Source organism: Parasteatoda tepidariorum, chromosome 7, assembly GCF_043381705.1.
Source record: "Parasteatoda tepidariorum isolate YZ-2023 chromosome 7, CAS_Ptep_4.0, whole genome shotgun sequence".
NCBI lineage: Eukaryota > Metazoa > Arthropoda > Arachnida > Araneae > Theridiidae > Parasteatoda > Parasteatoda tepidariorum.
Window position 1 is genome coordinate 74,575,485 of NC_092210.1, and position 25,883 is coordinate 74,601,367.

Below are 25,883 nucleotides of genomic sequence, written 5' to 3' on the forward strand. Positions count from 1 at the left end.
TTTAAGATGACGTTTTTCAAAGTGTTTTTTTTTAAATTCTATTTCTTCATAAAACATTGGCGTAACTGGAGTACAAAGAGTAAAAAATTTCGGTAAAATTATCATACTCTATGATAATAGTATTTTTAGTTTAAAAAAAAGAATAAAAAATAAAAACTTAATTTCGGTATTACAAATTAAAATATACGGTATTTAACCCACTCATTTGTTAATTTTTCCGTTCTCTTGGTAACGGTTTACCGGAAATACTAGCTTTCAAAATTGTAGTTTTCATTGCCACACATTAAATAAAAACACAAAATTGAAAAGTAAGCTTAACCGAATCAATGGTTTTTATGCCATGGTCTATGTCAGGGGTGTCAAACTCGCGGCCCGAGATGAACATTTTTGCGGCCCAGTCAATATATCCAACGCAAAGTAAAAATGAAATAGAAATGTCAATTAGAAAGGAAACTGGCATATAAAACTATAATATACTTTATTTATAAACTATACGGATCATTTTAAATTGTAAGCGCGAAAATACAAAATTCTAATTGGCTTGCGGCACCTGCCATTCCAGGGATACTGCATCTTATCAAAAATACGCAGAAAAAAATTTCAAATCTCAGAACAGAATTTGAAACAAGGTTTAAAGATTTTAATTCTTTGGAAGACAATTTTTGTGTGTTTTCTTAAATTTTCTCAATAAGTATAGACTCTGTACCCAATAATATGCAAATGGAAATGATTGAGATTCAGTGCGACTCAAATTTGAAGATGAAATTCAATGAAGTGGGTGTGCCTGAATTTTACATATATTTACCGGCAAGGTTTGAAAATACTCGAAAATTCGCATATGAAATTATTTCCATGCTTGGAAGTACTTATCAGTGCGAGAAATTTTTTTTTCTGTTATGAATGAAAATAAATCTCCTGTCCGAAACCATATTAATAGCTCTCGTTGGGTCAATTTTGAAAGTAGTCTCGGCCAATAAAATTTCTCCCGAAATAGGAAAGATAGTAGCAGAGAAGAGATGTCAAATATCAAACAATAATTTTACTTTATATATGCTTATTACAATGTACTATTCAAAATAAAAATATTTGTTTCTGTAAACACTGATTTTTTTCTTAACTTTTTTTTGAGGCCCACCTAAAGTTAAGCATTGTTTATTTGGCCCAAGTTTGCTTTTAGGTTTGACATCCCTGGTCTATGGTATCAAGATAAAATTACCAAATTTTACCACGATTACCAAATTCTATAACATATTACTAAACCTTATTTTATTGTTAATTTTAGCAAAATCATTATTAAATCATCGCTTCGGTGAAAATTACCGAGTACTAAAAGCATGGTAAATTATACCATTTGATCATACTTTTTTTCCTTTGTAGGACTTAAAAATAACTAGGTTTCTTCTTTTTTCAATGATTTTCTTTCGACACATGAAGGAGCTCCGCAATCACTGTTCTAAACGTACACATAAGGGAGCTCCGTAATAACCGTTTTAAAGACTAGGTCCGTACTTTAAGGATCAAAAGAATGACGTTATTTTAAAGATTAAAAAAATTAAATGATCGTAGAAAATTTAAAAATAAGTAATTCTAAGATACTTTTGAGTGATCAATTTTATAAATGGAACTTAGCAACGATAATCGCTAAAATCAGTTCCACTCATTTAAATGAAGATTTCAGCAGGCTTGTTTACTGACTTGGGTTTAATGATTTTTGAAACGCTATACCCTATTGGATAGAAATATAAAATTTTGTACGTTTTTTGAGAAATGTTTAAGAAATATTCAATGAAAAAATATAATGGGTGCGTTCATTAGATTTTGAGTTATAATTTTTTTTCTTTCGCACCACGTTTTTTAGATGACCACTTCGTGATTTGTTTAAATTTCCATGTAGTAAATTAAGTACTACTAATTCTACAGATAAAGAAAAAAAATTTGGCATTTTTAAAAAAAATTTTATTAGTTTTGAAGTTATTGAATTAGTTTGGAAAATGTTTAGAAAAATATAAAGCAGGGTCAACATGATTTTTTTTAATCATAGATTTATTTTAGAAAATATTATACTGCACTGCATTATATAATGTATTATACTTCAGGCTGCGATAATAAACCATTGATATCAAATTTCATTGATAACAAATGTTTTATTCATTTACGGAGAAAAAAATTCTGGCAAAATCACCATGTTGTATGGTAAAGACATTTCTGGGGAAATAAACCAAATTTCTAAGAATTGAACCAAAATATATGATATTTAAACTATTCTTATGGTAATTTTACCGTTTGCTGTTATTACAATTTACTGAAAATTTTACTTTTAAAAATTGTACTTCTTCTTTCAATATATTTAGCAAAAAATACAAATTTCAAAAGAAAATGTGACCAAATATATGGTTTTAGTGTCATGCTCTGAAGTATCGCGTAAAAATTACCGAAATAAACCTTTGAGCTGTCATTCATTTTACCATTTTTTTGATAATTTTAACCTTTTAACGTCGATGACTTTTCTTTTTAAATAGAATGGTAATAATATGTTTACACTTCTAAGGGTTATTTAAAATGGTAGTTTATTTAAAATGGTTGATAGGAGTTAGATGACGGTTAATTATTTCTTATTCTAATATAATTTCTCATTTATAAAAATGGTTAGAGGGATGAAAAAGGGGGCTTCAAATGTTTAATTAAACCATCAAATGTTAATTGAACCATATTCTCGTAGTTTTAGGTATACTTTTTTTCAACCTTAAGGACAGAATTAAGGACACGTTTAATGAACTAAGAAACGAAATATTTTTCTTTTTTTCGTTCAAGAGCTCAACTTTTAATTCATAGTTTTTCATTATTCATTTCATATCATTTTCACATTTTAATGTGCTCATTGTAGTATTCAAAATAATTCTGTTTTATTGTCAAAGAATATTAATTATACCCATTTAATTTCATACACATTTATGTCAATACAAGTAATTTTAAACTAATTAAATATGTAGTTTGGGTATCTACTTGTAAATAAAGAATAAAGATTTGTTCCGCAAACAAATAATTTATTTTTAAAGATTTTTGTTCGTAATTAATTCACTCTTGATTCATCGGTCATTCAATAAAAGGTAAATCAATTGCTGACTTTCTGCTTTTGCAGTTGATCAATGTTTATAGTTTGATAAAATAATAATATTAAACTTTTTATTATTAGTGGTATTAAGAACTTTAGTTACAGTATTATTATTAATAAGTATTATTTATGCATTTTGTCTGAAATTTCATCGTTAAACGCAAAAATAATTTTTTTTTTAAATTTATTGAAATAAAAAAATCCGATGTCTAATATATACTTTGTTAAACAAAACATAACTTTTTTTAACCATGATAAAATGCCTCAATATTGCCATGATAAATGCCGCTAAAACCCTAAGCACGCTGCTGGTCGCAGAAATTTAACATATGATTGGATAAAGAAAATACAGTTAGCTTTTCATTCATAGTTAAAATTTAAAACATTTTTAAATCCTCTCATAAATTGAAAGTAACTTCTCAGTTCCACTTTTTCTAAAAAATCTGGTAATTTTGGGATTCAATTTAAATGATATTATGCCACAAGACATAACAGAAGTTGAACGTGTATGTTGGATAAATAATAATGGAATTGTAGGTAGGTAAAAATGGTTTTAGTTATATCTATAATGAGAATTTCTACCTATTTTCGGTTTAATTAAAAGCATTATTGTAACCAATATTGCTTTTTTTCTCTGTTCCTTCTGATACTGTGTATTTTAATTAGTATTATTATGGATACTTGGTCTCATTGACCTCTGATCCCAGTGACCTTGTCTCATTGACCTCTGAGTTTTGTGAAACTAACCAATTCCAACAATCATAAACTCAACATTTTCAGATGAACAATATATTATTTATAGGTATAATTTTTAAATGCGAGTTTCTTTATACATTTTTTTTAAATGCTATTGGTACTATTTTTATCCGAGCTATTAATCTTCAATGTAAACAGATTTATTATTCATTACGGAGAATAATTCTTTATTAAACTTTAATTAGAATACATAACTTCGGATCTTCCAAACTTTCCGATTATTTAGATACCTTTTTCACGGGGACAGCTTTTCATAATATTATTTATAGTTATATACTGTTCTAAACATGCAGATGCTTCTCTTTTCAGCTGTTGTTAATACTTCTATATTTTTAAATAATTGTCCGTTGTATAATAAATGTAAAATTGATGTAAATTGTGTGCTTGTGTATTTTTTAATGTCAGAAATCGTCATTGTAATGTTAATAATAATTAAAGAAATCAAATATAAATATTTTTTATTTAATTTAAACAACTATTTATGTCCAGTAATGCATCGAAAAATAAACTTATTGAAGTTTTGTATGCTGTTTTAATGTTCGATCACTTAGAATAGACAGATAAAAATACATTTTTTCTTACGTATCTTTAAAAAGGAATTTGCTTATAACTAAGATGAGAACTTTTTTTAATCTACTTTTAATTCCAGAGATGTACTTAAGTTCCCTACATGAAAATATTTAATTATTGAAAAAATTTTGGATAACCATACATTTTGCACTTAGTTTTAAACTTTTTAGTGATGATATTTTACTTATATACTAGTATAATTTCTACTCTTAATCTTCCAATAAATCGAATGAAGCAGACTTAATTCATCTCTGTTATTTAATTTTACAAGAGATTAGAAGAAAATTTTCGTATTGAATACACGATCCTCAGTACGCATGCAAAACGAAATAGTTTTTGAGTACCGTATATTATATATATATATACTATTGCTCGAGGAAGACAAGCTCTGTCACCAATAATTGGTAAGACGGCATGCGACACCATATCACCGTTTATGTTTAAAATGTCTGCAGTCATTTTAGAAAATATCAAAAATAAATCTTAAATAATTGCTTAAATAAAAAATCTTAATGATAATTCGTAACTAAGTTTTCATTTCTATAAAAATACAAAAATATTCTTAATAAAAACTTAACGTATAATTAACTATTCAACGCTACTTTAGACATCACTAACATTACATTAATAGATGTCAACATTACTTAAGACAGCCTAACAAAATGAATATAAATGAATACTTAACGGTTAACTAACTTTTCAACAATACTTATATTATTACTTCTTAAGATAACCTAACAAAATTCATAATAATTATAGTGTTGCCAATAGATAGAGTAATACACAAGTTTATGGTGCCGCATAAGAAAAATATATTTATATACAGATAATAGAGCAATTAAAATTATCCAATTCAGTATATATTATCAAAATGTGTAGTGAAAGAAATGCGTAAATCTTATTATCCTGTTTATTTCCATAGGGAAACGTACAGTTACAAGGAGGCTCAAAAATGAAGCCATCAAACAAATAGGAAAAGCTGTCGTTATATTTTCCTCATTAAAATCTATCAACCACGCGTAACATTATTTCTACAACAAAACGGTAGTAATAAAATGAGGAATATAATGACATTCATCCAATATATTTCCTTTCTACTCATTCACACGTTTTTCCATCATTGTTTCAAATTCAATTAAATATTTTTTTTTTTTCGTTTTCATTTTCAGTCATTTCGCTTTTACTTTCATAATTTCAGTGAAAATAAAACTTGATTGTGACTCCCTGCAGAAGTTTATAATTATTCTTTTACTTTTAACTGTTTATTTACCAAGTTATTTTTCAAAAAAAAATATCAAAAATGAGCGAAACTTTTTTGTTCCATTTCATAATATCTATTTTTCACTTAGACTAATATTTTTTAACATTCAATATTATTTTCTAATTTTTCATGAAATTTTTAATTTGGAACTCTCACTACATTATAAAATTTTAATTGAAATTAAACTGTCAATACTTTGTTTTATAACAAGTTTAAAATATTAATGAATCAATAAAAAAAGTTCTGAAAGATTTACTTGCAAAATTGATCGAGATAGAAAACTGAGAATTTAGGAATCGTAAAATGGCATCCTCGAACGAACTATCAACAACTAAATAGTTCCATAGGTAAGTAATCATGTGTTATCACCTAGTAATGTCGAACAGAAAGACATAATAAAGAGACAGACAAGCTCCAATGGGATATTTTGGTCTTTTTCGATGCTATATGGATATAATATTAGTGAGACTTAAGTCCCGTTGGTACATAAAGGGTAAAACAAGTGTAATGTTTACAAATATTCAATTCTACGGAATTTTTAATAAATATTGTACATTTTTCAATAAACAAATCCAAATTAAGAGGATCATTATCTTTTATGTATTCATCTGGAAATTTCAAAAGAGAATAAACTATTCACCATCCATCCAAAAAAAAAAATTTAAAAATAACCCTACCAGTTGTCTTGAGGTCCTTTTCTGATGTCATAGCATTGAGGTGATTATTTCTTTTTTTGACGTTCCGTGGTTTGTATATTCTCGAACAGTTGCTTTGAATTTAATTTTTGTCTCGCGTTTTTGAGAAAAAAAATGTGTTCTTCACATTTTAAAATATCAGATGAAGATGTGAGAAAAAGTACTTTGGGAAATTGTAAAACATAGATATGCAATTACTTGATTGGTGAGATGCGAATTTATGCAATTTAGTTTACATCAGCAGAGCAGAAATTATTCTACCGGAAGTTGAAACAACCTCTACAAATATTGCCCCCTACTGTGGAGAACATGAAACACTGTGGGGAATCAGGTGAATAGAACGAATTAAAAAGTTATAATTGTTTAGAAAACATTTCTAGGTGGAGTAACTTGATAAGCTTTATTTTAACCCCTTGATGTAATATTTCTATTAAACACATTTATCATACTTATAGTAAAAAATATTATGTTTGCAATCACTAAGTGAAAAATATTATATTTAGCGTTTATAATAATTTATAGTTATGAAATACAGCATGATACACCGGTGTCTTTCTCTGCTTAATTAAAGACCTCAAAGACACATTTCCGAATAATTTTTTTTTTTTCAAATTTGCATTTATTTGCAATTATTTAGATCTAAGAAAAACAGTAATTCATCATTGAAATTTCTTTAATTTACAAAATCAACTATAGATAAAGTTTAAAATATTAATGAAAAAATTTCAAAGTACACTATTTTTTATTTTTTAATGCAAATCTAATTTTGATAATCTGATAGATTTTTTTTTAGTAAATTAGACTGCCTATTATAATTAAATACCAAAATATACATTTTTACTTGTAATTAAAGCATTAAAAAAATACAAAAAAAGGAGTACTTGTGTCCCATCTGCGTAAAAGGGTTAATACAAAGAGCGTATAGCTTGTAACCTTAACTGAAATTTTTTTGACCATGTGAATTCTTCAGTTCACAAGACAGAATCGAACCTTTAGTTTTTCTCCCCAGCTTTTCAATTTCTCTTTCTTTATTTCATGCAAATATCTTACTAGTGTTAATTTTTGATTTAAGTGTTAATTAAATAGTTATTTTTTCTTTATTGTATACTGTTTTTTCTTTATTGTATACTTTATTGTATAAAATTATTTCTGCTAATTTTATTTTATTTTTTTGTGCGCTGTCTCCAAAAGTCACCAAAGAGCAAACAATAAACTTTTTTTCAGAAAATTCTATTTAATATTTATTATTATTCTTTCTTCGATGAAAAATTGATTCCATGTATAATGGAATATATTTTTAGCTTTATATCAGTTACTAAAAACAAAATATATCCGTTTTTGACGATAGATTTCCATTATTTAGAACCATGTGAATTTTAAAAATGAAAAAGCTTCTTGAAACTTTCAATGATCAACATTCTGACTAATATGTCCTTCACGCTTAAAATAAATTATTTTAGTCATTTATCTACGCAGGACATTTCATTGTGTATTCTTTTTCCGGAGTCCAATCAACCGATTTGCCAACAATTTCGTCACTTAATGTTTCACACGTATTCATCAAGTATCCACTTAATATTTTATTCACAATAGTTAATAAAAAATTTTACTTTTATTCGCAAATTCGAAACAAAAATTAAATTTTCACTCTTTTTTTTTATTATTTATAATCAATTATCAATTTCAGCAAAGTAAATTCTTAATCTTTTTTTTAATAGGTACTGTAACCTTGTTTTGACAATGGCAGGAACGAAAATATTTGTATAATGATGCTCAGTTCTTAGAACATTAGTCATTAAACATTAGAACATTTTCTGTATGCAGGTATGCGTGAAATTTTAGAATTCTATTAATATCTATGCAATAAGACCTCGCCATTACGAATTTTTCATCACATTTAATGATAATAGAAAAATGCATTTCTCAGTGACGCATGATTTCATGTCGATAAATATATTAGAGGAAGAAGATGATAAAACAAGAGAATTCTCGCGTGAAGATCCAAAGAAGCAAAGATATTGGCATTGTTTGAAGTAACTGTTTTGCATGTTATACAACTGTTAAAATGTCTTTATAGTTAGTAGTGTAATCAAATTTTTAAAAACCACTTGATATTCATTTAAAATACTCGATTTTCGATATCCCTTTTTTACATAGTCAGAGGGAAAACGAGTTTTTTATACATTGCTTGTTCTTTTTTAATTAGTTTAAGCCAATTTCGATTTCTATAACATTATCCTCCTTTTGCAACGCATAAGCACTTATCAACAAATTTAAAGTAATTAAATAAATTGAAAGTAAAATAGATTTCAAATCACCAATAGAAATGTAAAATTTTCTTTTATTGTATATACAAATTGATACATATTCCATTTCTAAAAAACACAGACAATTAATAGTTGTTAAAAAATATAATCTACACCATTACATGCAATAGTTTAGAACCCCTCAAGCCTATAGTTTCTTTATATTTATAAATCCAGCTCTGAACAGATCTCCTTTCAAATGAGCTTTCCTTAGAGGTAATGAAATTTTTTTCTTGCTAGCAACCCCTCATTAGATTATCTTCTTCGAAAGGTATAAATAGAAATGCATAAAAAATGGTATATTGCATTATTTCAGAAATGAATGCCATAAATACTCCCACCTCCATAAGAATGGATTTTCTGGATCTATCTTTACTATCTTGGTCTGATTATTTTTAAACAATTCAAATAATCTGCACTTCAACTACAACGTCCGTTAATTCTTTGGGTAAATTAAATATAATCGAATGCTGTGAAATATGCCGAACTAATTTTTTCTTCTTCAAAGTGAATTAAATTTCAATTAATTTTGCTATCTCTTCTTTTCTTGAAACAATAGCTACATCAAGTTATTATTATTTTTTATTGTTTTTGCATATCTAAATTCCATGTTATGCCCACAAACTGACACGCAGAAATATGCCCACAAATTCCTTCTTTCTATGATAAGGTTATTAAAAATCGAATACAAATACATGAATATAAAAAATATGATTACATGAATAGAAAAATTTAATTAAAAAGAAATTTGCGCATCGTTAACAAGAAACACCATAGTAAATATACAACGAAATAATATAGCAGAACATAATAGTAATATATTGTTTGCTTTTTATTTTAACACATCCGGTGAATTATGCTATAATTAAAGTATACAAATTTATGCAAGCTTTAAATTAAACATTTAAGAACAATTTTTTAAAAAAAGAAGAAGAAGGTACGAATAATATTTGTTCAATTATACTTATTACAACTTAAAAAGTATTTTAAAAATACTCTTCAGTATAAAGTAAAAAAAAAAGAAATAAGCGCATAATTTTCAGATAGCGATTGCAAAATTTTTATGATCATAGTCTGTGACTGCAATTTTTCAGTGATTACATAGTTGCAATTTATTTCCTAATCTTTTCAATGTGATCGATTCTAGACTTTCAATACCCCAAAATTTCTAAATAACATCTTTTCAATAAACTTACAATTTTATCTGCACTTGTGTGCACTGCAAACAGCACAAAAAATGCCAAATTAGTACAATTTGTAATCGGGAAATTATGTGGAAGCATAGTTTAATTTTAAATTCTTCTAATACTGCTCAAATGTTACGAACTCAATAAAAAGTTTTTAAGTGTTTGATTTACTTAAGCCATGTGTGTTTAAAGAACATAAGATTCGCTTGCAGACTTTATAATTCTTTATTAAGTCAATGGTGTTATAAAATTCTACAGGTAATTCCTAAATGTTCTTGCTACGATTTTGGTATTACAATTCTATTAGTTACTCATAAAGCATAGTTTATTTTAAAATACTTAAAAGAGTAGAGGTCATATTATTTGGTAAATAATAATTCGATCAAAGCACCGGACGCTCTATGGTTTTTATACTTGTCAACAACCGAACGGAAAACGGATAAAGAAGGGTGCGTTCCAAAGTCCACACAAAACACCGGAAAGAATCAAACCAAGCGTGCATCAAAATATTCACTACCCCAAAGCGGATTACATTTCATTTAACCTTAAATACATTTCTCTAGCGTCGAATTCTGTTTACCTCACTAACATCCAAGTTTTGAACTGAAGATAAGACCATTTTTCAAACGAAGTAACAAAAGATATCGTCTGCAATGAATCACCCATAGATAAGGAATTATTTGGTTGTAGAAGAATATTTGTTCTTCATAAGAATTAGTGCTCTTCTTTTTCAGAATAAGTCCTTTTGAGAATCAGAAACTGTGTATTATATCATTTCTTTCAAATCCTTAAGCTTATTTCTTGTCAGGACTTTCTGTGTTAGAAAAAAGAAACAAAAATGGACTTTCCCTGTGACCGTAAATGTCTTATCTCTAAAATTCCGCAAACGATAATGTTTTGTCTATAGAGCCTGTAGTAGAATAAGGTAGAAAGAAATGCACTGTGTTCTTAGGTTACAGAAAGAGTTGAAGTAACGTAGTATTCTAATTAATTTTAGAATGTTGATATTTTTGAAAATTGTCTTGGTTTTTTACGTTTTAAGACTATCATGTGCAATAATCAAAATTGATTCAGATGGAGGTTATACAAATGTTGTGGTTGGATTTCATCCAGATGTTCCTAACTCAAAAGTGGACTCCTTATTTATCGAATTAGAAGTAAGATTTTTAATCTTATTTTATAATTATTTTATTTCATAATTTCTTATTTTATAATCTTATTTTTATAATTGATTCAGTTGTTTAATTAATATCAATTTGTTTTTGTTTTTATTCTTATTTATTAATTGGTTCTTATTTTTAAATTGTATTTATACTAAATATCATGGAAGTTGAAATGATGCTTTGAATCTAGGTTTTTAATTAATATTTAAAATTAGATTTTTGTTTTAATTGTTGAAGTAGTCTACATAGTTTTTTTTTTCAAATTTCAAGCACTAAGAATGAGTAACTTAATAACTTACATTTTTCCGTAATTATTATTATTCAATTTCGTTCTTAAAATTGAATATACGTTTTTTTTTAATTTATTTATTTATTTACTTTTTTAAAAAAAATTTTGTATCTTAGAACCCTTAGAAGTTAAGTGAGTTTACGTTTAAATCCTATTTGAAATAACTATCTGANTGTCATTACATTCGGGAAAGTTGATTGTGCCATGTTACCAATAATCAGTTTGTAAGACTCTTTGGCAGGCACAATTTTTTTTCTGGCGTCTTCTAATTGTAAGATGAAGTATTTATACTGCACCATTTCGTCTATAAACTCAGGCTCAATGTCCTCGAAATAATGTTCCTTAAACTTTGTGCAAGCCTGTCTAATTCAAGCGTGTTGTGTTAAAAAAGCTGCTCTTGCTATATTGTCATCTGATTAGTCGGCGTTAAAATTACCGCGATAAAATTGCTTGCGATTATATTACTGCGTTATATAGGAACTAACTACCATAATATTAATATCTAATTTGGAATGCGTTCAGAAATGTACTAAAATAGCGTCGATGTAATGTACAGAGCAAGACAATCGTCATTGAAATTTCGAATTAAATTTTTACTGTTTTAGAAACATTGTCAATTTTCTTCTCTGTAGCACATGGCCCCTGAACGTGGTGGGGCCCCTAGGCAGTTGCCTACAGTGCCTAATGGATAAAACGGCCCTGAGTATTGCCTTCTAAAACCACGTTTAAAGTAGAAAAAAAAACTTAGAAACTTTTGAATGCAAAAGAAAAATATAAAATAAATAAAAAATTTTATAATAGCAAAAAAAAAAATTTGAATAAAATTAATGTGGGGACATCTAAACGTGTGAGGCTCGGGGCAAATGCCCCACTTGCACAGCCTTTATGACTTGTCATGTCGGTACCGGATAACAGGATCAGACAAAAAATGAAATCCTTATCTAGCCGGTTCTAGATAGCAACTCTAGGCGTATTATAAATATTAGTACTAATAGTAATAACTCAAATATTAATACGCCGTGTACCAGCTATGCAGTTATATCAGCAAATTTTAGCCAGAGCTTCTGTGCACGCTTAACTTTTTAATTAAAATTAAGATTTTAGAAATATTTTCTGGACCTAGCAGATATTTATGAAATATATTATTTTGAAAAGTTAAAATAAAATAAAAATTTGTCAAAATACTTTTTTGTTCAATTAGATTTCTTTTATTAAGTGTTATATAAATTTAATTTTAATAACTTTTATGAAGTGTTATATAAATTTAATTTTACTAACTTTTATGAAGTGTTATATAAATTTAATTTTACAGCAGTTTTTTTCTACTTATCTTTTACAAGCGTGTAAGAACTAATTCAGTTTCTTGAACTAATTCGATTTTCATAGTATTCATTATAATTTTTTACAATTAATTTAATTTTAAATATTATATAAACCACGAAATATTTGAAATTTCTTTATCTATTGTAGGTTTTATGCATCTAAAAAATCCTTTCATAAATTCCACACTTTCTTTTTTGATCTTCATTCAAGTTCATGTTACAGTAAATATAAATTAGTATATATTTGTCCACAAAAGTTTTGGTTTGTTGAAGAAATTACCATTTGTTAAGGAGGTTTGATTGATGTGTTTCCTATTGTTCATATTTTATTCCGGAGCGATGTAGGCAAGCAATTATTTAACAAAAACTATAAATTGCTTTATAAATAATCGAATTATAATAAATGAAAATGCTTCATTTTCGAAATTTATGTGGTGCTCCAAATTAAAGATTAATCTCAATTTTTAATGTAAATATGCAATATTATATCATAAATATGGAAAATTGCCCTGATAGTGTGACTGCAGGGCTAAGCCTCACAGGACACCAAGAAATCAAAAATGGGAGTCTTTTGTGTAAGTTAACATAGTTTTCGTCAAGGAAAGTTAAGGAATCCATGTATTGGCTATTAAATGATTAAATTTAATGNTAGATAGCAACTCTAGGCGTATTATAAATATTAGTACTAATAGTAATAACTCAAATATTAATACGGCGTGTACCAGCTATGCAGTTATATCAGCAAATTTTAGCCAGAGATTCTGTGCACGCTTAACTTTTTAATTAAAATTAAGATTTTAGAAATATTTTCTGGACCTAGCAGATATTTATGAAATATATTATTTTGAAAAGTTAAAATAAAATAAAAATTTGTCAAAATACTTTTTTGTTCAATTAGATTTCTTTTATTAAGTGTTATATAAATTTAATTTTAATAACTTTTATGAAGTGTTATATAAATTTAATTTTACTAACTTTTATGAAGTGTTATATAAATTTAATTTTACAGCAGTTTTTTTCTACTTATCTTTTACAAGCGTGTAAGAACTAATTCAGTTTCTTGAACTAATTCGATTTTCATAGTATTTATTATAATTTTTTACAATTAATTTAATTTTAAATATTATATAAACCACGAAATATTTGAAATTTCTTTAACTATTGTAGATTTTATGCATATAAAAAATCCTTTCATAAATTTTACTCTTTCTTTTTCGATCTTCATTCAAGTAATTTCATGTTACAGTAAATATAAATTAGTATATATTTGTCTAAAAAAGTTTTGGTTTGTAGAAGAAATTACTATTTATTAAAAATGTTTGATTGATGCATTTCTAATTGTCCATATTTTATTCCGGAGCGATGTAGGCAAGCAAATATTTAACAAAAACTATAAACTGCTTTATAAATAATCAAATTATAATAAATAAAAGTGCCTTATTTTTGAAATTTATGTGGAGCTCCGAAGTAAAGATTAATCTCAATTTTTTATATAAATATACAATATCATATTATAAATCTGGAAAATGGCCCTGATAGTGTGACAGCAGGACTAGGCAACAGGACACATACATCCACCAAGAAATCAAAAATGGAAGTCTCGTGTGTACATTACCATAGTTTTCTCCAAGGTAAGTTAAGGAATCCATGCATTTGCTATTAATTGATTAAGTTTTCGCCAAGGAAAGTTAAGGAATCCATGCATTGGCTATTAATTGATTAAGTTTTCGCCAAGGAAAGTTAAGGAATCTATGTATTGGCTATTAATTGATTAAGTTTTCGCCAAGGAAAGTTAAGGAATCCATGTATTGGCTATTAATTAATTAAGTTTTCGCCAAGGAAAGTTAAAAAAACCCATGTATTGTCAATTAATTGATTAAATTTAATGCCAAGGCTCTTTTTTTAGCCAAAGACATTAAAATGTGTTGGAGGAAAAGAAAGCGGGAGAAATAACAACGAAGTTTAATGAAATCAAAACATTAGCAATCCTATAACGATTTTCGAATTCTATGCAAATGTGTTAGGCAGATTTCGGGGGAATATCTAAAAATAGATTTCATTCTGAACTCAAATCAAGGTTGTGGTATAAAAAGACTACAGATTATATTAATGATTTTTTTATTGAAAAAGGATTACATAATATAATAATTTGATTTTAAAATGTTAGGAAATATGTTATGCAGTATGACAATATTAATGTTATGTGAAGAAGCTAGTTAAAAGCCTTGATTTTTATCTATGATGCAAACCAAACAAAAAAATTATGGTAATTGTAATGTAGTTCATGTTTTTCTCCATAAATATGCACTTAAATTCATTTATATTTTAATACATGCTCATTTATACTTATTGTTTAGGAATTATTTAAAACCGCCTCCAGAAACCTAAGAGAAGCTTCGAAAGGAAACTTATATTTTAAAGAAGTTATTTTTGCTGTGCCAAAAAAGTATCATGATGCAACGAAGTTCAGAAATTGGGAAAATGGTGACCATTATTTTCGCCAACCTGATATAAGGATTACATCGAATGATATCTTTCAAAAAGCCTACACTATTCAAAATGATGGCTGCGGAAAACCCGGATTACGAATTCATATTCCAGATGAATTCATTTTTAAAGAAGGAAACTCGAAAGGTATGCTTTCAATTTCATAACTTGAAACTTTTGTGGGGGAATAATAAATAACATAGTGCGAAAAAAAAATAAGTAAATAAACGGAACACCCTGAATAATTTTATTTTAAATTTCAGCATACAAGCACTAAATCTTAATGCTTTATTTTATTTATTTTACATTTTGTAACCGTCGTTGAACAGCAGAACCAATTTTTGGGTTTACGACTGCTAATATTCAACTCCGTAGCCCTGTAATTTTGAACCCAATCCGGAAGACAAGGGAACTCCTGGATCAAGTATTGGGAGAAATTTGCCATTGTGGAGGATTTATTGATGGAACTAACCCGCATTTGCGTTACATGGAGAGGAAGACCACGAGAACCTCCCACGGTTAGCCTGACGGCAAGGGGACTCTAACCGATGATCCGTCCACCATTGAGGATATTTCACGTTAGCACAGTGGTCGGTGCAAGCCGGATGCGGAATCCGTATCGACCAGCCATTGCCGGGATCGAACCCCGGTTCACCTCATTGGGAGGCGATTTTAAGTTACGAAATTAGACAAAATAAAATTTACTTTCTCTAAATAAACATACCTTTTTTTTTGACGAATTTGATTGATTTTTGACTCCCAAAATGTATGGAGTAGTCCTTCATGGAAATATAGTCACAATAGTTTGGTCAGGAGAACGACCAAAAATTTGACCACTTAATGTTAATTTTATTTTTTGCATAATTCGACATATCTCAAGAAGCGAATGAAAACATTTTTGCCCACAATTATAAAATTCGTTTACTTATATATAATTTTAATAATTATCTGATAAATATAAAATTTAATAATTATCGAAGCGAAATATAATTTTAGCGAGATATATTTAGAGAAGTATTATTTCATATATATTTAGCAAAATATAATTTTAATAATTATCTATTATTTTTATTATTTCATTTAATAGTGGTCAAAAGATTTGAGTTGTAAAGTAGACAAATATTTACATCACTTTAAAGAAAATAAATCTGTATGTAAAATTTTTTGTAATAATTCAATGTAAAAAGCAGTACATAATAAAACTAAATAGATAATAATAAATAAAATAATAATTTAAAAAAAACATATTGCGTTAGAAATACGAATACGAGAATACGACATTAAACTACTCATTAAAGATGTATTAAAAATACATATGACTTCAACTTTAGAAGAAAAAAAACTGTAAATCTACTTTATATGCAAGTACACTAACACTGAAAATATGAATTAAAAGAAAAATAAGTGTATTTTTTCTTTTCGCCTGCGCAAAGCGCTAAGTTACCAATGCAAAGTTACCAGGTTCGAGTAAATTCTACTGTTTTATTTTTTTTAAATTTTATTTTTTAGGTAACGGTTATTTTCTTATGGAATAAAAATAAATGAATAGGTAATTGAAATAGCTAAATTTAATTCCGCCGTGAAATAGAAAAGTATCAAATTAGTTTTTTTTTTTTTTTAATTCCAAAAAGATATTTTCGAAGCTTAATATTACAATTATATATTATCAATCTAATAGTGAAGTTGCTTTAATGAAAAAAAAAATTATTTTTGCTCTTTTTATGCGGAAATAATCACTCATGTACCCGAATTACAATAGAAAAAAAACAATTGTTTGGAGCAAAATTATTTTTTTATCATTATTAAATCTCTTAGGAAAAAAAACTTTTTTTTTTCTGTTAATAAAAAATTTCATAATGAATTTTAAAAAATTTTTTTTTCGCTTTGTTAATTGTTGCTAAGTAATAATATGTTGTATAAGAAAATTATATTCATAAAATATGTAGTATCAGTAATTTTTCATTATTTTTTCATTTTTAATTTTTGTTTTTCATGTTATTTTAGGTAAAGACTTACTTCGAGCGTGGGCAAAGTACCGTTACGGAATATTTGATGAAAGTGGTTATGTTGGTGATGATCTTTATCCAGCTTGCTATACTATACCTGGAACCAACACAACGAAAGTTACACAGTGCACTAACAAAGAAAGTAGTTACGACATCAGGTAATTGTTTTGCGGCATTGCCTCCACATAATAAAATAGTACTAGGGGCATAATAAAATAATATTCGCCAACCTACGACATTACTTTTGTAGTTAATTTCGGATTGCTTCACTCGCATATTGCATAGTTTTGTTTTTTTTTAACATAACTTTGTACACTATAAAAAAAAATTCATTAAAAGATCGTAAAAAGTACCGACTGCAGAGTTGCTTGAAATTTTACAGCAGAATTCGTATCGAGAAACAAATGCAGAATTCGTATCGACCAACCATCACTGGAATTCGAACGCGGTCCCCCCCCCCTCCATCACGGTTCACCCTGGAGTATACTTTATTTTATTACCGTCATTGAACAGACTTGTAATTTTGAACTCAATCCAGAAGACAAGGGAAATCCTGGATCAAGTATTGAGAGAAATTTGCCTTCGAGGCGGACTTTTTTATGGAACTAACACGCATTTGCATTTCATGGAGAGGAAAACTACAAAAACCTCCAACGGTTAGTCTGTCGGCAAGGGGACTCTAGCCCATGATCCGTGTACCACTGAGGATATTTGACGTCACTAATGTGGTCGGTCCGAGCCGGGTGCGGAATTCGTTTCGATCAGCCATCGCTGGGATTCGAACCCGATTCATCTCATTGGAAGGTGAACGCTGTACCCTTTGAGCAACCACGGCTCAGATTTATTTGTTTCAGAGGCTTAGTTTTTTCATAATATAATTTTTTTTTTCTAATTGAACTTTTAACTTTAAAACTAAATCATAGCATCTGTCTTTAGTGCACTCTGACTCAATTTCTTAAAGTAAAGAGCTTGCAGCGCACCCTAGTGTAGAAAACACCATACATAGGTCTAAGGAACTCCACCAGCTGTTAGCTATCCAATCAGCAGAACCAGATTGCTTCGCTCGCACATGGAATATTTATATTAGTCTACATTGATGTGTAAACTAGTACTTTTTTTAAAATGAAGTTCTTAAAGTATGCAGCATATGCATCCTGTAAAACCTTTGATTTCTTTACATTTCATTAAAATTTAATACATTACGATTTGGTTTACATGCATTTTAGTGGTACTACATTTAGAACATTTAGAACAAATAGTTTATAGAGTTTCTCTGTGTACAAAATTAAACTCATTGCTTGGAAATGAAAAGCAGCTCTCATCATTGTTACATGTGCAAGTGTAATAAGCATAATTAAAACAAAACTGTAGAGCAGCTTGTTCAATTATATGAACTGTTCCTTTTTTTATTTCTGTCTGTTCGCTATCATTTCTGCCCAAGTTACAGCTCAGTCTGTCTCAGCTCTTCGTTGCCCTCAAGAAAAATATCTAAATGAAAATGGGTTAAGCTTAATTTTGCAATTGCTTATGACTGATCACTCGTTTGATATTTAAATTTTTCATTACCTACGAGAAAATGAAAATTCATTCGATATACATGTACGTAACGTACGCTTTAGATAACATTAAAATAAACATTTTAAAAACTACCTTCTTCACGAAGACTAATTAAAAAAAATCAAAATATGTTTTTGTCAGAACTAAAACAAAAACCTTAGAGTATATCACTTTCGTAACAAACTTTTATCACCATCAGAAATTCTCCTTTGCGTCTTTCAAAACTAATAGCCTATGCCTTTTTTTTTAAAATTTAGATATGAAAATTAGAATTCTATTCTCCTTTAAATCAACGTAAAAACATACATTTAAAAATGTTTTTATTTTATTATATTTTTGTCTTTTCTTTAATAATTACTCTGATAAAATAATTAAACTGGATGAAAATAGTTTATTTTCGCGTGTCTAAGTTACATCAGTATTCAGTTCAAACTAAACAATAGGTTAATGAATATATGCAAGTTATATATTAATTAGTTTATATACAAAAACTTGTCTTTGCATGAAAAAGGTGATCGCGTTCATATAGATATGTCATATGTTTATTTGTAAGTTACTCTTCGACACATTAATTGCTAGGAATGATATACATTGTTTCCAACTTGAATGCTAATCAAGAAAGTAGTTTTTTATTTTTTACTTTGGGATGTAATACATGTGTGACTACCTCAAAAATGATATAAGAAGAAATTTCTATCCTTCAAATCAAAATATCACAGAAACAAAAATCTTGTTAAAATCTAAGCTAAAATCATTTCGAATGCTTTAAAATTAGCCGCTATTTACCTCGAATGATATTGCTTCTTAAAAGAGAGTTTTGAAGTTTCATTCAAAATATTTCATAAGTTGAAATTAATAACTGCTTTTGTTATAATCTAATTATGTTTAATTATTGTACTTAAGACAAGAATTAATGATAATAAACGATCGTTAAATAATTTAATTGTGATATAAACTTTATTTTCCAGAGACATTGAAATGGGAAGTTCTAAAAAATGTAATGTCGTACCGAAGTATGGAAAGAACAATGGAATTACATCATCGCTCATGACTAATATGGATTTTCCGAATGTAAGACACATTTCTTTTTATCATTTGCAATGTGAAATAAGTACAGAAAAATATTAAGACTCGATACCTGGTTAATACTTTTGATATTTGGCTAAATTACTGATTAATAATTTGAAGTTCTAAGTGCGGACACTGCTTCTGAATGACTTTAACCTAGACAAAGCCATTAATTTATGGTGGTGAGATACAACTTAACCTAGAATTCCAAATTTTAAGAATTGATAATAGAAAATTAACATAAAATTAGTTTTCTTTTTCTGAATTAGAGAATTTCTTTGTTTCTCGTAAGGAGATAACTTTTACCTTAAAAATTTAAATTTTACCTGTTAAAATTGAATTTGCTTATTATTTACATTAATAGGCAAATTTAAATTTCCGTTGTCAGAGAATTATTTAAACTTGCATATATAATAATATATCTAATACACTACTCTAAGAATATAGTTATATATAACAATTTTAAATTGTCAAAAATTTTAATATTTCATTTCAGAATCAATAGACATTATATGCTTATAATTGTTTTTATAATGAAATTATGCAATAATGCTATTATTTACTTTAATAAAAATTCTTCAAACTAAAAAATAAAAGAATAGATATTCTCTTATAACAATTTAGAATCAAAATCATTATTAAGATGCTTTTAGCACCAAAAGTTGGTTAATGAAAGTGATTAGGGGAAAGAAATATTGATTAGTGAAAAGAAGAAGAAAAAAATGGCCACCAATAAATTTACTTCCTAGCTGCCAGTGGCCACCATATAAATTTCTCCTTTAAATACCTAATTAAATAACTAAGTGCTAATCTAACAAATATTATCTGTTGAAAAAATGTTTTTGAGTTTGAATTTGCTTCAATCTTTAAAAATGAAAAATAATCTTTGTTACGAGATTCGTATAAAAAGGCAATATTATGTCAAAAGAAGAAGACAAAGCTTACACTCTCAGATTAAATTAGCTTTTAAATCTTTAGCAAGTTATCGGAAAAATAGTACAGATATATTGATGATAGATAATTCGATAGTTTAAAATCTTTAATTATTAATCGATGCATTATAAGAACTATTATTAGAGCTATGCTATCTCCTTACACATAAAATATAAGATTACCCAAAAAATGATGCAATACATTTGAATTAATTTGCTTCTCTATACTTATTACACAGATTCCATATTAAGGATCAGAAAAGGTATTCTATTTTCTTTACGTAATAAATTACATATAAGACGATTTTTTGTTAATATTAAATAGCTTATTTAAACTATTAAATATTTTTTGTTTCCATTATTTTATTAAAATGTGTTCCATTGAATCTAGTAGCTAATCTTATATTTTAATGTCGCAAGTATTTTTAAAGCTTAAAAGAGTTTATTAATAATTTTTAAAAATTCTTAAAAATAATTAAAAAATATTGTTAAATTAATACTTACTAACTACACTGTTGGGATTTTTATTCCAAAATTACGGTAAAATAACCGGCAGCAATCTGTCCATCCAATTAACCGTAGAGTTGAAATTTTCGTACTTTTACGGTTTTGAAACCGTTTACAACCAGTATGGTTAACAAATCATGAATTAAAAAACTATATGGTTTGTTATCCATATACTACTAGCATGTTTTCAAAGCCGTAAAAGAGAAGTTCAACTTGACATTGGAGATATTGTAGCAGCTTTATGGTGCTGCCATCTATGTGTGAGTGAGAGTATCGTATTCTAATAGTCCGGGGTGACAAATTGGGAAGGACAGGACCGTGGAAGCTCTTTATGTGTTGAAGGAAATGAAAGAAATATGTTTGAAGTTGGTGCAATTAAAATTCTGGTTGTTTAACCGTATTAGGTGAAAGCAGTTAATGAATAGTATTTCTCTCGGTTAACAGTTTAAATACCATCTTATTTATGATTATTTGGCAGTTTTGTTTGAATATGGTAAAATAGCAATTAAATAAATTTTTATTTAACCATTTTTCCGTGAAATTTCTAACAGTGCATTTTCAAAGGAACACGTAAGAATCAATAAAATTAAATTAAAAAAAATATTCTAAAATATTAATTAACTATTATATAAATAAGGAAATCGCGTTTATACATTTCTCCGTAGATTAACATGGAGTAAATAAAATCCCTTCTCTGTATGAAGAGGACACTTCAGCAAAATTCTTACAATTCATTTATTACAAAATACACTAACATTAAATAATATTATAAATATATACAATTTGATTTTCTTTTTGTTCGTGTATTTTTATTGATTGAAATAGTGTAACTAATGAAATGTGTTTGTTTAAGATTAAATTCTTTTGCGATGATTCTTCTGCGCATCCACACAATAAAGATGTGCCATCAAAGCAGAACATTCTATGTAAAGAACAGAGTACTTGGAAAATTATTTCACAACATGATGATTTTAAAGCTAAGCGGTAAGTCGTAGTTTCAGATTGAAATAATTTGAAAAATGTTTTCAATAAAACGCGATGTAAACAATAGAAAATAGGAAAGCAATGGAAATGACGCTTTGTCTCGTTCTGTTTGAGAAACTAGTATTAGAATATCACCAAGTTTCAAAGTTAGTTACGAATTTTGTCAGCAGATGGCTATGCAAAATGAAATAAGCTGTTAAACAATGCTTTCACAATATCTGTTATATGTTATATACAGACAAAATTAACTGACACTAGTGCAAATCTGTTAGAAAAGTCTGATATGTTTTATTTATGGAACATGATTTTATTAAATGACTATGACAAAACATAAGTATTATTATTATTTGAGATAGGTTTCTTTTGTTCATCCAAATGAACTTTGCTTCCTAGCTTTTCAACGCTTAAAAACTTTTATTTTAACTTTATGAAATTGTAATAGATGTTGAATTTAGTGGTCGAAACAAACGAGCTACAAGTACTACCGAAGTCACTACAAATAAGTATGCACTGTAGCCATTTTCATTTTTGAATTGATTTTTATTATTTCAAAATGTTATCCTTTTTGAGAAAACAGTAGTTTGTAGTTCTACTTTTAAAAAACAGTACTACAAGTTAACTTAAGTTTGTAGTACAAATAAGTATGCACCGTAGCCATTTTCATTTTTGAATTGATTTTTATTATTTCAAAATGTTATCCTTTTTGAGAAAACACTAGTTTGTAGTACTACTTTCGAAAAACAGTACTGCAACTTAACTTAAGTTTGTAGTACAAATAAGTATGCACTGTAACCATTTTCATTTTTAAGAGATTTTTATTACTTCAAAACTTTATCCTTTTTGAGAAAACACATAGTTTGTAGTACTACTTTTGAAAAAACAGTACTACAGGTTAACTTAAGTTTGTAGTACCACTTTTGTTTGTACTTTTGAAAATATCACTAGCTTTTAGCCATTTCTTGCAATTGCTTTTAACGTCAGCTTAGTAAAGAAACAAGGTTCACAACTAATTTCTGGAATCTAACTGGTACAAACTTACACGTGATTATCAATGGACGCAATGAGAATACAAATTTCTAACGTGTTTTTTTTTTTTTTTTTCCAGTTAACTTTAGCTTTAATCACTCAACAAAATCGCAAATATTTGCAAAAATAATCATAAAATGTTAATGGTTGAAGTAAAAAGTTCGTAAAAAATAAATTTGCCTTCTTATTATTCCAAACCATGTCTTTATTAACTTTTTCCTTTCAAATATTAAACTTTTTTGCTTTTGAGCATGAGAGTATACTGAATCATCCAGCTTAATTCATCTCCCAAAAGTAGTAAGTAGTGCAGTGATTACAAAAGTAATTTGTAATCACTGCATTTAAAAGAAGTGTAGTAGTTGTAGTTAACTATAAAAAAGAACGTTATGGTTTTTCCGACCACTGGTTTAATTTTTAAATCTGATCAATTAAACGCAAATCTAATACGGATCGGCTACTCAAGGCCAATTATAAAATTAAATTTAATGTAATTTATTCCTTTAACCCCTTAACGATCTTTTAATTGTTAAGAAAACGATCATAAAGTGCCTATTTTTTTATACACGTATTTGATTAGTGCTGACATCTAGTTTAAAATAAACTAACCATCCACAATTACATTTAAAATATCCTGGTACTGCCATCTGGTGTGTAAAATGAGAAAAAAAATGTTTTCCGAGCAAAAGAAATTAATTAGTTTTATTCTTATTGGCGCGTTACTACAGAACACTCCAGCCCGGTAATATCACAGGAGCGAGAAATAGAGGGCAAAACCTCACCCCGTCATTTTCACGGGAGCGAGAAGGAAGGGGTTAATATACATCAAGTGCCATCTATACCTAAAATTTATCAATTTTATTTAAATTGAAGCTAAAATTTTTGTCTTAAAAGGCGTCCAATATAGAAATTTTAAAATACATCCTGATTTACGCGATACACATTTCATAATATACAATGCTTGAATTTTGTCGATTTTGTTTCCGCGGAAAATTAGTTTTTTTTTTTTTTTAAACAAAATTATTTGACAACTATTCCCTATTTATAGCATTGATGTACGCTGTTAATAAATACGCTCTAAGTTGTGCTCAAAAACGTTTTCCTTATGCGTTAACAAGATAACAAGATAGAAGGTAAATTATTGAAGTAATTTTTAAGTGCTCAAGTTTCAATAATTTTTCCAACCTAAATAATTTTTTTATGCGTAAGATTATTTTTTGTCTTATTTTTAGAAAACCATCTATTTCTGAAAAAACTAGTTTCAAATATGTGATGGAATCAACAGAAAAACTGATTTTTGCTGTAGAAACTTCACTTGAGATGGCTTCTGACGTAAGTTTTCATTTTATTCCCATCTCAAATTTTAAATTATTATCAGTAGGCAGTTATTTTAAATTATTATTCCGTCACGAAATGTCAGGGCTGGTTCATTCCTTACTCAAAGCTGAAGTGACAAATCTCCACGACGTCACGCCGCACACAGATCTTGAAAATCACTACTAAAGAATATCAAAACTTTGCAGATTATACTTTCTGTAAGAAATTATTTGAATGTTCGACACTTTTCTGATAATAGCTGTCAAACTTTACACTGCTGACTAATTATTTCTGTTCGAAAATTGGTATTCCCCTAACAGTATTAAAAAATAACATTTTGAAGCTAGAAAAATATCTTAATGGCTGTCGTCATCGTTTCATTATCATTTTCTATTTTAGTTAACTTCCATGGTAGTTTAGTTTAAGACTTTTATGGTATCACATTGTCCAATAAGNAATCTGATCAATTAAACGCAAATCTAATACGGATCGGCTACTCAAGGCCAATTATAAAATTAAATTTAATGTAATTTATTCCCTTAATATACATCAAGTGCCATATATACCTAAAATTTATAAAAAGAATTTCAAATTTACGTTAAAATTTTTGTCTTAAAAAGCATCCAAACGTAGAAATTTTAAAATACATTCTGATTTATGCGACACACATTTTATAATATACAATGCTTAAATTTTGCCGATGTTGTTTCCGCGGAAAAGTATTTTTTTTTTTTTATAAACAAAATTATTTGGCAACTATTCTCTATTTATAGAATTGATGTACGCTGTTAATAAATACGCTCTAAGTTATGCTCAAAAACGTTTTTGCTAATGCTTTACGCCAACAAGATAGAAGGTAAATTATTGAAGTAAATTTTAAGTGCTCAAGGTTCAATAATTTTTCCAACCTGAAAATTTTTTTTGTGCGTAAGATTATTTTTTTTTTATTTTTAGAAAACCATCTATTTCTGACAAAACTAGTTTCAAATATGTGATGGAATCAACAGAAAAACTGATTTTTGCTGTAGAAACTTCACTTGAGATGGCTTCTGACGTAAGTTTTCATTTTATTCTCATCTCAAATTTTAAATTATTATCAGTAGGCAGTTATTTTAAATTATTATCTCGTCACGAAATGTCAAGGCTAGTTCATTCCTTACTCAAAGCTGAAGCAACGAATCCCCACCTCCTGACGTCACGCCGCACACAGATCTCGAAAATCACAACTAAAGAATATCAAAACTTTGCTGCTTATACTTTTTGTGAGAAATTATTTGAATTTTCGACTCTTTTTCTGATAATAGCTGGCAAACTTTACACTGCTAACAAATTATTTGTGTT

The 25,883-nt window shown here is 27.7% G+C and overlaps 1 protein-coding gene across 1 annotated transcript in view; it reads left to right on the forward strand.

Moving 5' to 3' along the window:
- Positions 1–10,470: 10,470 nt before the first annotated feature.
- Positions 10,471–25,883, forward strand: part of LOC107457308 (calcium-activated chloride channel regulator 4A) — a 30,287-nt gene continuing 14,874 nt past the window's right edge. The window contains exons 1-6 of the mRNA XM_043039362.2: positions 10,471–11,044; positions 15,019–15,295; positions 17,153–17,312; positions 19,680–19,782; positions 22,072–22,202; positions 25,497–25,596. Coding sequence (XP_042895296.1) covers positions 10,886–11,044; positions 15,019–15,295; positions 17,153–17,312; positions 19,680–19,782; positions 22,072–22,202; positions 25,497–25,596 — 930 coding nt within the window. The 5' untranslated portion in view covers positions 10,471–10,885. The remainder of the gene's footprint in view (positions 11,045–15,018; positions 15,296–17,152; positions 17,313–19,679; positions 19,783–22,071; positions 22,203–25,496; positions 25,597–25,883) is intronic.